Source organism: Mya arenaria, chromosome 14 (genome assembly GCF_026914265.1).
Source record: "Mya arenaria isolate MELC-2E11 chromosome 14, ASM2691426v1".
Lineage (NCBI taxonomy): Eukaryota > Metazoa > Mollusca > Bivalvia > Myida > Myidae > Mya > Mya arenaria.
The window spans coordinates 34,853,877-34,866,513 of record NC_069135.1 but is presented as its reverse complement, the minus strand read 5'-3'; the positions used below and the strand labels follow the sequence as shown (position 1 = coordinate 34,866,513).

At 36.1% G+C, this 12,637-nt stretch overlaps 1 protein-coding gene across 1 annotated transcript in view; it reads left to right on the top strand.

Annotated features, from left to right (window-relative positions):
• LOC128217233 (laminin subunit beta-1-like) overlaps nt 1–12,637 on the top strand; it is a 46,537-nt gene that overhangs the window by 29,820 nt on the left and 4,080 nt on the right. Inside the window, exons 15-30 of the mRNA XM_052924213.1 lie at nt 299–442; nt 825–1,056; nt 1,890–2,053; nt 2,519–2,743; nt 3,272–3,471; nt 4,111–4,207; nt 4,721–4,912; nt 5,257–5,437; nt 6,208–6,392; nt 7,341–7,576; nt 7,965–8,147; nt 8,403–8,579; nt 9,092–9,267; nt 10,412–10,553; nt 10,967–11,143; nt 12,271–12,427. Coding sequence (XP_052780173.1) covers nt 299–442; nt 825–1,056; nt 1,890–2,053; nt 2,519–2,743; nt 3,272–3,471; nt 4,111–4,207; nt 4,721–4,912; nt 5,257–5,437; nt 6,208–6,392; nt 7,341–7,576; nt 7,965–8,147; nt 8,403–8,579; nt 9,092–9,267; nt 10,412–10,553; nt 10,967–11,143; nt 12,271–12,427 — 2,868 coding nt within the window. The remainder of the gene's footprint in view (nt 1–298; nt 443–824; nt 1,057–1,889; nt 2,054–2,518; nt 2,744–3,271; nt 3,472–4,110; nt 4,208–4,720; nt 4,913–5,256; nt 5,438–6,207; nt 6,393–7,340; nt 7,577–7,964; nt 8,148–8,402; nt 8,580–9,091; nt 9,268–10,411; nt 10,554–10,966; nt 11,144–12,270; nt 12,428–12,637) is intronic.

Genomic DNA, 12,637 nt, shown 5'->3' with positions numbered 1-12,637 from the left:
AGATTGTGACTGTAACCTGACTGGTTCCCTGTATTTCAGATTGTGACTGTGTCCTGACTGGTTCCCTGTATTTCAGATTGTGACCGTGACCTGACTGGTTCCCTATATTTCAGATTGTGACTGTGACCTGACTGGTTCTCTGTATTTCAGATTGTGACTGTGACCTGACTGATTCCCTGTATTTCAGATTGTGAGTGTGACCTGACTGGTTCTCTGTATTTCAGATTGTGACTGTAACCTGACTGTTTTTCTGTATTTCAGATTTTGACTGTGACCTGACTGATTCCCTGTATTTCAGATTGTGACTGTGACCTGACAGGTTCTCTGAGTTTTGAGTGTGACCCAGTGGGAGGCCAGTGTCAGTGTAAGGAACACGTGGTGGGACGTCGTTGTGACCAGTGTGCTCCGGGCACTTATGGATTCGGACCAAATGGATGCACACGTAAGTACCGTGTGAGCCTTATTCCATCTCATACTGTTAAAAAACTAAATTATACGAAGGGTCCTCTGTATTCGTGAATATGTGTATCAGTGAGTTCCAATTGATAACAAAATGTATACTATTACAAAAAAAAAAAAAAGTGTATTATAAAAGTAGAGTCAAACTCTGTTGGCTCGAACTAGATGTTAAGAACCGATTTCTTTATACTGAAGTTAATCATTCCCTTTTGGCTCTAATTTAACAAGGCTGGAGGGATATTCGCGTCTTCCTGGGAGTTGAGCCAATGGGGTTCGACTGTACTCTAATGCTGTGTGGGGAATTAAGTTGTTTTAACATGGGTATGTTTATAACATTTTCTCATGGCAATGTCTTAATTTTGCAGCTTGTAATTGCCATGCAATTGGAGCCAGAGATAACTTCTGTGACATTGAGACCGGTCAGTGTTTGTGTATCCCCAATGTTCACAAGCGAATCTGCGAGGAATGTGAACCTGGTTACTATGGTTTCCCGTACTGCCGAGCATGTGATTGTAACGGGAATGCTGAAACCTGTGATAACCTGACTGGAGAGTGTATTTCCTGCACAGACAACACAACAGGGGCTCACTGTGAAAGGTGAGTGATGTTTTATTTTTAAAGATGCCTGTACATTAAGGTTTTAACACATGTGGAATCATATGGATACATATATATCAGTAGTAACATTTCCAGATATATTTATCTCAAATAAAAGAATGAGTTGGGCTAAATTACCCGCCCTGGCATTGGCCCCTGCGTTGTCGATAGCGTCCAGTTAAAATTTAGGGGCAAATTGGCATTTTTAACTCAACTAATCAAAGAAAAGGAGGCTATTATACTCGCAACGGCATCGGTGTCTGCGTTAGCTTCAGGTTAAAGTTTAAGGGAAAGTTGGCATTTTCATTTATAACTCCAATACCCTTCATTCAATTAAATTAATAATTCACATAGTTGTTCTGACAGGACCATTACACAATGAGGTTACATAACTCCATATTATCCTTAATACAAATTATGGCCTTTGTTTCTTTTTTCTTTAATTTTTGTTTCTTGATTGTTTTTGAAAGGCACATATAACATCATTAATGCATTAATATCCAGCGTTCTCAATAAGAACTGGCTGCCTGCCAAAAGGGACAGTTCACATGGCAATTGGGCCAGTTCAAATCTGAAAAAATAAATTAATTTTAAGTAGAATAAGTAGTAGCCTGTCGGTTAGTTTACTAATTGAGACGGTTAAACCGAAACTTATTGAGAACCCTGAATATCTAAGATAAAGCAGCGTATAGTCAAGAATGCTACCCTACCTCAGCACATGTTCATATTCATGTACATATACAGAATGAGTTATAAAAAGAATCAACCAAAATATATTTCCATATAATGAAAATAACTGTCATTCAAACAATCAATACTTTATTGCCATGCAGATGTCTGGCTGGTTTCTATGGCGACCCACGGATGGATGTGGGTGAGCCATGTCGTGCCTGTATGTGCCCTGGCGGTCCGTACAGCAATGCCCAGCATGCCGATACTTGTTACTACGACCCTAGACTGGAATACGTTGTCTGTGAATGTGACATTGGCTACAAAGGTAGGGCTTAGAGAAGCAACACATTGATTTTATTTAATGCAATCCAGACAATTGGAAATTCTGATTAAGTTATATATGTATATATAATTTATTTATTGTGAGTTGGGAGATTGTGAAAATAATTCTGGAAAAAGAATCAATTCTATAGGGATAAAAAGAAATGATTGAAATAGAGAGTTTGTTTAAAAATGGTAAAATACAGAAAGTGTTTTAAGGATAATACAACTTCATCAAATTAAAATGCAGTGGAACCATGTTGGGTCGAAACTCCCAGGGACCAGAGAAAATGTGTTGAGCCTCGGAAAATTTGAGCCAAACGGGAATGTTTACCTGCAGTTTTTTTAGAAATAGGTCCTTCAAATCTAGTTCAAGCCAGTGAGGATTTCGAGCCAAGTGAGTTCGAGTATGGGTTTTGACTGTATTACAGTAATGCTTTGTAACAACCACAACTGCTTGTTATTTCAGGGCCTGACTGCGGTGTATGTGATGAGAACTACTTTGGAAATCCTCAAGACGACAACGGTACATGTGGGATGTGTGAATGTAGCGGAAATATTGACCCAGATGATATCGGGAACTGCGACCACGAGACAGGGGAATGCCTCAAGTGTCTATTCAACACCGAGGGCTTCAACTGTGAGAAATGTGAAGCCGGTTACTACGGCGATGCACTCACTCAAAATTGTATCGGTGAGTAGCATTTGTGGACAGTTTTGTCTCCAGAGAAGGCTGTAGTTGAATTGACTGATCTTTTAACAATTCCAATAGCAGAGGCGGACAGTTTTGTCTTCAGAGAAGGCTTTAGTTTAATTGACTGGTCTTTAAAAAATTGTTGAGTAGCAGAGATGAGTTTTGTCTTCAGAGAAGGCTGAAGTTGAATTGACTGTGTTCTTTTTACAATTGTTGAGTAGCAGAGGAGGATAGTTTTGTCTTCAGAGAAGGCTGAAGTTGAATTGACTGGTCTTTTAACACTTGTTGAGTAGCAGTGGTGGACAGATTCATCTTCATAGAAGGCTGTAGTTGAGTCAACTGGTCTTTCAACAATCTGTCGTTATGCTACATGTATCTTAAACCAATTCATGAATTGTCAGGAACATGAAAGTTATCTATTTAAATAGATACACTGATCCTGTTGAATATTTTGCTATCTTAACAAATTCTGTTCAAAATCCAATTATAAGAAATATCGTCTTGAAAGCGTCTGATGGTTTATTCCAGAGTGTGTCTGCAACCCTATTGGCACAAACAAGTCAGCTGGAGATTGTGACCGAGTGTCAGGGCAGTGCCCATGCCTGCCCAACGTCGTGGGTCAGAAGTGTGACATGTCTGCCCCAGGATTCTGGAACATGACTGAGAAAATCGGGGCCATCACATGTGCCTGCGACCCAGACGGAAGCTTTGGCTTTGAGTGTAATGAGGTATGTCGTTTGTTTGATTGTCTGTGTGAAATGATATCATAATTATGATGAAATAGACAATTTCTTTGCAAGCCATCTTAAGGCTGTATAGGAACTGAACAGCCAGCACTTAAAGCTGCACTCTCAAAGATTGATTGTTATGACAAGTTTTTGTTTTATTTTATTTTTGAATTAAGCCTTTTTTGGGGGGTAAATGTCTGGAAGCCAGTGATTGATGAAAAAAGGTCAGATCGAAGTTTATCATATTTAAGTTAAAAAACGGATGTTTTATGGCTAAAACATTACTAACACCTGAAGTAAAATGAATGTTTCGGCAGTTTACCAAACAAATGACATCTGTTCTTTTGTGAATTATCTTATATGAATAAATTGAAGGCACTGATGCATAAATCAGCCAATTCTGATACAATTTCTTAAAAAGTATACAAACTGACAATCTGTGAGAATGCAGCTTCAAACCCTCGGTTTCTGTATCCTGATACATAACAAAATATGCAATTATAATCCAGGCTGAACTAAAATAAATCAGATCATCATAATAATAAATTTCAAGAAGCCTCCTGGTCATATATGTATGACCCTAACCTTTCAAATACTTACCCCTATTCTTTCAAATAATGACTTGTTTCTCATCCACAGTTCACGGGCCAGTGTGACTGCTTGATGGGGCGTGGTGGGCGCACGTGTAGTGAGTGTGAGGACCTGTTTTGGGGAGAACCCACTGAGGAGTGCTACCGTTAGTGTCACATATATTTATAAGGGAACCTTTGAAACCATGTGCATTCTTAATGCAATATAAATGTTCATAATACAATTTTGAATTGAAATTTCATGTCAGATTATGGAAAGTGATTTTTAAATTGAAGATAAAAGATCCAGATAAAAATGTTTACAAAAAGTTTTTAAGGTCAGAAGAAACATTAATTTATTAAAAATGCTTTCTTAATTTTTATTATTGCAATTTTATTTTATATATTTTGGCTCTCCATAATCGTTACATGCATTGTATGTTATTTAGTATATACAAATTTATTTTAGCTTGATTGTGACAAAAGTTGATAGCTTATAGAACCACTCTTGAGTATGTTTCCTGGGAAGAATCCAGTACTGTGTCCTTTTTTAAGAAGCCATGAGAAAGTACCTTTAGTGGGGATGGAACCCACTAACGCTTGGGTGAGAGACGGACCACTCCCACCCCTATGTAATTTATTCTGCTGAATATAGAATATAGCTGTATTTAATCTTCCAGCATGTGAGTGTGATGAACAAGGCTCAGCGCAGGCCCAGTGTGACCGCAAAACCGGCCAGTGTGTGTGTAAGGTGGGAATCAGTGGCTACAAGTGTGACCGATGTGACCGGGGAACCACCGGGGAGCTGCCCAACTGTGTGCCCTGCGGAGATTGCTTTGACAACTGGGATAGGGTTGTCAGGGACCTTAGGGGTGCGTAATGACTTTTTGTCTTTTTTATTATATGAAAATATACAAGTGGCAACATAAATATTTCATTCTAAATATTTAAGAATTTGATCAGAAACTAAACGCTTATCAAGATCATCTTCTTGTAAAATTATTGTTTATGATTTTGTTTAAGAAAGTTTCCAACAATAATTATAATCCATTGGCTAAAATTTCAAAACAGTGAAAAATATGGAAATGTTATTTCACAATTTAAATAGTGAAATATCATTTTTATTTCACTGATTAATCTCTACAAACCACTGGAAAGCATATAAAAAATGTTCACTTTACCACTGTGAATAACTGAAAATGATATTTTCTTCCAGACCAGACTAGCTCACTGGTAAGCCAGGCTGAGAATATCGCCATTGAGGGTGCGGCCGGGGCGTTTGACAAGGAGTTCCGTGTGATGGAAGACAACCTGGCTGAGATACGAAGAATCGTGGAGGGTGCAGGCGTATCTTCTTATGACGTTGAGGAGTTACAGATGATGATTAAAACCATGAGGTAAATGAGGCGTGAATTTCAATTTATAGAGACATGTTTCATTTGTATTGAAACTCAACTGATTTGGAATTTGTATCTTTTTTTTAAACTAAGCTGAATAACTAAATATTGAGCCAACATGAAGCTGGTAATAATATTTTTTATGAATTAAATTAAAAAACATAAGATTAGCTTTGAACTAGTTTCAAGTCAAATTTAAAACAGTTTAAAGTCCTAGTGCATTTTAAATAGAAAATAAAATTTGAATTTATTATAGTTTGTTATGCCCCCACAAAGTGGCGGCATATAGGGTTGCCCTTGTCCGTACGTACGTCTGTCTGTCTGTACGTACGTACGTCCCGAAGATTGTTTCCGATCTAATTCTTGAAAACCGTTTGTCCAATCCTCACCAAACTTTAAACACATGTTTGTGACCATAATATCTTGATCAAGTTCGATAGTCATGGAAATCGCTTTAGTCATTTAGGAGTTACGGCCCTTTTTTGCCAAAAATACTTCAAAAATATATGTTTCCAATCTAATTCTTGAAAACTGTTTGTCCAATCCTCACCAAACTTTAAACACATGTTTGTGACCATAATATCTTGATCAAGTTCGATAGTCATGGAAATCACTTTTTTATAATGCCTTAAGAACAAGCTTAAAATTTGCTATATTTTATGGTATGAAAGAGAATTATGATATTTTGTTTATCTATGATATTTTGTTTAATATTATGCCTTAAGAACTTACTATATTTGCTAATAAATTTATGCCCCTCCCCTGTGCAGGGAGAACCTGACTGCCAACATCGAGGACCTGGATACCATGGATGAGAACCTCCAGACCACTATGGGTCGTATACAGGAGGGAAACAGTCGCATATCTGCCCTACAGCTAGGTGTAGAGGAACTCAACAAGAAGGCCGAGTTGCTCCGGAAAAATGCTAGCGATATACAGGCTCAAGACGTTGAAGGTATTGTAGAGACTTGCAACATTTTGAAGAAATGTACGGATTAATGAGTTCAATGCTTATGTTAAAGCTGCTCTCTAACAGATGGACTGTTTTGACAACTTTTATATGTTTTATCTTAGAATGTCAAATTTTTGCACAAATGTCTGATAACCAGTGATATAAGACTGCTGAATAAGGATCAGATCACTGTTTGTTTTATGTTGAAATACTCATTTTTCATAATGCGTTAGTAACACTTTTAGCCACAAATCTTCACTTTTGAAATGCAAAAACTGCGATCTGATATTTTGTCACCAGTCTTATAACAATTGTTTCTAGATATTGACACAAAAATTGGTTCATTCCAAGGCCAAAAAATTAAAAGGTTGTCATAAGGGTCAATTTGTAGGAGTGCAGGTTTAAGATCTCATGAAAAAATCCTGAAAATAATGAGTTATTTATTTTATTACTTGTAGTGAAATACATAACACTATAAGATTTAGAACAGAGAAATTATTTTTTATCAGATGATTTTTAAATCACAGAAAAAATAAATAAAAATAAATATATGTATGAAATACTTATATTAAATTAAAATAAATATATGTATGAAATACTTATATTGTTCACAGTCCGATTTCTAAAACCTAGTTAACTTTGACATTATTATATATCAATTGATGTTTAAATAACTAAAAAAAAACAAAAAAAAACTTAAAAGCTTATATTGTTCACAGTCTGATTTCTTAAACCTAGTTAAATTTGACATTATTATATATGAATTGCTGAAAATTACTAAAATAAAAATGACTTAATTACTCATATTTTTCACAGTCTGATTTCTAAAACCTAGTTAAATTTGAATTAATTATATATCAATAGATGGTTAAATAACTAAAAAAAAATGACTTAAATACTTATATTTTTCACAGACCGATTTCTTAACATTGTTGAATTTTACCCATCCAGGTGCAATCAACATCACACGAGAGGCTGAACAGAGGTCCCTGCAGGCACAGAGTGTAGTGGATGGCACCAACAAGTACCTAGAGGACTCTGCCGCTGTTCGTGGCCGTGTAGAGAAAATCCTGGAAGACAACTTAAGGGACTTCAACACAAGTATTGAGAACAACCAGGAGGCCCTAAGAGAGCTTGACGACAAAGTGTCTATGCTCAGTGATATGCTCCCGGAAATTAATGGCAAAGTAAGTATGGGATACTGGATGGTGAAAATGTGTATCTGCTGTGGTAATTAAATACAGTTGAAATCCGATGGCTCAAATTTGCTTGGCTCAAATTCCTCGTTGGCTCAAACTAGATGTAAAGGACCGATTTCTTTACACTGTAGGTAAATGTTTCCGCTTGGCTCTAATTTTCAAAGGCTCGAGGTATTTCCACCGGTCCCTAGGAGTTCAAGCGAACAGGGTTCAACTGTACACACAAAGTTAATTAAATAAACACAAACTTTAATGGTTTGATTACTGTTGTCATTTTATCGAATAAGCACCATTGATACCAGTACATCATGTTGAAAATATTTCAGAATTTTGCTTAATGAAGTGTTTAAAGCCATATTTTTATCTTTTTCTGCAGGTGTGTGATCGTTCAGGTGACCCATGTGATGATGTGTGTGGCGGGGGTGGGTGTGGCTCTTGTGGAGGGCCCAGCTGTGAAAAAGGGGCTGTTACCAGGGCAGATAATGCCCTGGACCTGGCCATGAAGGCAGAAACTCTCCTGAATGTAAAGGAAAACAATGCTCAAGGACTTGCAACAAATGTAAGTGTTGAACCCACATTGTATTGAATTGATCAGAATTTTGATTTAATTTTACAACAACTTCCAAATTTGATTGTTGCTGTTTTAATTCTGTATTGTTAATATTATTGTTAATTTTATTTTATCACCAATACATTTTGGGTTCATAAATTGGACACAGGCGTTAAATTTGACATCAATGCATCATGTTTATAAAGGCAAACACAGTATATGAGATTCACATTACATTTCTAAGAAGCCCCTCTCTCTGTCCAGGTTTCCCGTGCCCATGACCTTTCCCAGATGGCCAAAATGGAGGCCCAGATGGCATTTGCTGAGGCGTCGAAGGCCAAGACGGCCTCAGAGGACACGAGAGCTGACCTAGAGAAACTCCTGACTGATGTGAGAGATTTCCTGCAGCTGAATGGGGCAGAACCAAAAAACATAGAGGCTGTGAGTATTGAACACTCTCTGGATTATGCGTATGACCTCGTTGAAAGAGTTTAAAGGTTCATTGTGATCAATTTTTGACCGTCGTCCCATCATAAACCTTTGCTAGTCTATGTCTTGTGTATGTTTTTCCGAAATAAATCAGACATAAATTGTCAGTGTTTAAGTAAATGTGTGCCATTTTCATTCAAACTTGCCATGCCTGTCTAGCAAAATATTTACTCAAGTACTTCTCTAAGGCCGAAGTAAATTTTTTATTTGGATCGGGTTACTTGACCCTACCTACAAAATAGGCGCTGACCTCACCGTTTTTAGTCATTTGTTCATTTAAAAAAATATCAGTTGTTAAGTTTTGTGTTTTAATATATAGTTTAAAAACTTTTAAGCTCAATACCAAAGATTACTTTATCACCACTCTCCAATAATGACAATAACGTTCTTAAATAAAGCTTTTTGGAAATGGATGTAACCCTAACCAAACCATTATTTTATTTGGCCCAACACATTTGTTTCAGACCGCGAATGAGGTACTGGCTATGACAATCTCGCTACAGCCTGAGCAGGTGATCCAACTTGCCCAGGAGATTAACCAGACAATCCAGGGTCTACAGAACATCGACAACATCCTTGATGACACACGTGAGGACCTCGGCACTGCTGAGAAGCTCAAAGAGAGAGCAGAAAATGCCTCGTAAGTGATATGTGTAATTTATTTTTAGCTCGACAATTCAAAGAATAAGGATAGCTATACTACTCATCCTAGCTTTGGCATCAGACCTTGATTAAGGTTTGCATGTAAGCAATTTCAAGTCATTATCTCGGCAAATACATCATGTATTGCATTAAAACAAAGATATATCCAACCTGATTAATTTATGAAGTGAGATAATGCAAATGAATATTATGCAAAAAAATGGGCCTTTATTATTTGACTAAGAAATTCTGCTTAATGTTTTGCATGTAATCGCATTAAAGTTAATATATCTCGGCAAATACATCATGTATTGCATTGAAACTTTAGACATGTGTTCCCAACTATCCAACTTATTTAGTTAATGAAGTTAGATAACTCTATCTTAAATTTAATATGAAAAATGGGCCGTTATTTTTCCTCTAAGCAGCTCTGGTTAATGTTTTAAGGTATTGTCAGCACAAATAGGTTAATATCTCAACAACTACTTGATGTATTGCATCGAGACTTGATACAACAGTTCTCAGTTAGATAACTCTATACACATAACGGTTACTTTATTTAACCTAATGCCTTTGTATGTTACTGATACTGATTGGCACCAAAATTTTTTTTCTGTAATGAATTTCAGAACAATTATTTAATAAAATGTTTTACTCTTTGATATTATAATTGTAAAAATAATACCAAAATGTAAAAAAAAATTGAGTCGGAGACCGGGTTCGAACAGGTGTCGCCAAAATTTCAGTTCAGTGTTGTATCCACTGTGCTACAAAGGCTTACCCTAAACAGTAGGGATATTTAAGCTATATACCTGACTTAGTAATATCACGTGATAACATCGACTAGCCAATCATGCATAAGGAATGAATTCTACTAGGTAGGCATACCTAGTAATCTTTTTTAATGGAAAAATACGTAAAAGCTGCGAAAGATAAATTAATTGTAAGCTATGTGGTACTTCAGTTAGTAAGTTTCAATGCATTGTACACATAGATAGCAAGTTTATATCAGTTTTTGACAATTTTCTCTTTTTTTTCCCTATTTCATCATACAGAGTACAGCCCCTTTAAGACTTCAATTTATCTGTAAAGCATATCAGAACTTGTAGTATGTACAAAAAAATTATTTCTTTGACATGCAGAAAGGCAGCAGCAGCCATCTTGGACATAGCCCAGGGTGTTTTGAAGGCACTGAACGGCTCAAAGGAGGCTCAAGACAAGGCTAAGATGGCCATCGACCAAGCCGACAGTGACATCAGCGATGCCCAAACCGATCTTACACAGGTAACTTGGAAAAAACAAGGAAAATGTGTCTAATCTTTTGCTGTGTATGCTTTTATGACAGATATATTTCTGAAATAACATAAATAATTGTTTTCCTTGTATTTGATTTACCCGCTTTCATGTCAAATTATTGCCGAATTATTATCGAATGAGTAACTAGGATTGGTATTAAGCTGGTTTACTGGTTCAGGGAGGATAATATTCAGGATTAATCCAAAAATCAGGATTGAGAGCTTTCATTATGTCTCCCCGATTCATGGGAAGTCATATTGTTTTTGCCCTGTCCGTCAGTCCGTCCGTCAGTCCGTACATCACACTTCGTTTCCACTGAATAACTATAGAACACTTAGACCCAGGAACTTCATACTTGGTATGCTTTCGGTTTGTATGTATCCCCTTAATTTTCCCTTCAGATCGAGTCAGAAACTACGGCCGCAGAGGAGAAGTCTAAGAACACGATGGACAAGGTGGATACGTTGCGGGAGAACCTGGATGGGCTACAGACAAAGATTACCGAGAATGAGTTCAAGGTGAAAAATGCCGAGGACACAGCTAATGAGGCAGAAAACCTCGCTAACCAGGCATCTACGGTAAGGAAATTGTTTAGTACAGTGTTGTAGCACTTAACATGTAGGGACCCTCGTATTAAGGATCGTATGATGACTTTTTTTGAATCAGTATCCCAGAGAAAGAACGATATATATTTTAATACAAAATCTAAGAATGAAGTTGTAAGAGCTAGAGTATTAAAATTTGTTAAGTAAAACTTTCAATTCAATTTGTGGAAATATTATTGAGTTGATTTTATGATATGTTGTCAAATATGTCATTAAGTGGCCTTGTAGTGTCCATTTTGGGCCGAAATTGAAAACCCCACATATTTTTCGGTCCAAATTTTAAGCCATTTTCTGTAACTGCAACCGGTCCGGCAAAGTCAAAATCAGTTCAGACCGGTAAATTGCCGGTTTTTAGAAGCCCTGAATATATGTGTAAAACTGCTTGATATGCTATCATAGGATGGAATGCAATCAAATGTCTTCATCAACCCACAACATTATCTCGAGAAATAAACTAAGTTTGAAACTGAAAACATAAAATATAATTAGTTAGTTTAAAAAATATCTATTTTCATGAAAATATATTGAAAATATATATAACATAAATGATATTGTAATGATTGAGTAGGAATAGCTAAAAGGTTATATTTTGACATCTGGTCCTCTATCAAATGAATTATAATAATAAGTTGTTTATTTAATGATTTTTGTGAAGTTTAATGAATTATAGTGTAATCAAAATAAAATTTCATCAAATTTTCACCTTTTTTTTCTGTTTGTTTATCAATATGATGCGGAAATGATTTAGACCACATGATAAATTTTTTTTATCACTGGATTGGAAATTCAATTCTCTACAAACTTTACAAAGCTCACTTATTGATTAAACCAAAAGAAATACCAAGAAAATAGGTTTGTAATACATTAGGGTCAATATTCCAATAATGACCAATATATACGGGTACTGATATGTACTGATAAGCCATACACTGGCAGGCCTATTATGGCTTGTTTTGACATGAAGAAAATGGTTAATTGATTTCACCATATTAGTCATACACTTTTCGTGCTAGCACTGCCACTGTATAATGAGGTTTTCCCTGTTATTTCAAAACTTATTACATTTTATATAATGATAGATTTTTTTATTTGATTTTCAGAAAGCACAAAGTCTTGAAGATCAGTACCCAGATGTTTTGAATAAACTGAACGACAAATACAACTCGACTGCTGATGCCAAGAGCAGGGTGGAGAATCTGAGAAAGCGTGCCGATGACCTGGCCACAGAATCTACTGCCAAACTGAAGAAATTAAGAGGTGTGTATGCCTTTAACAAAGCATGAAATGGACACGAATAACTGTAAAATTTTAATTTAGTAGTTTTGTTGGTCAATTTTAATTAATGAAAACTAAAAACATTTGCAATGCATGTATTTTAAGGAAATAGAGATCCTTTTTAATACCAGACTCCCAAGAGATTTCTTTTAAAAGTTACCATTTACCGGTATGAATGCTTATAAATTGTGT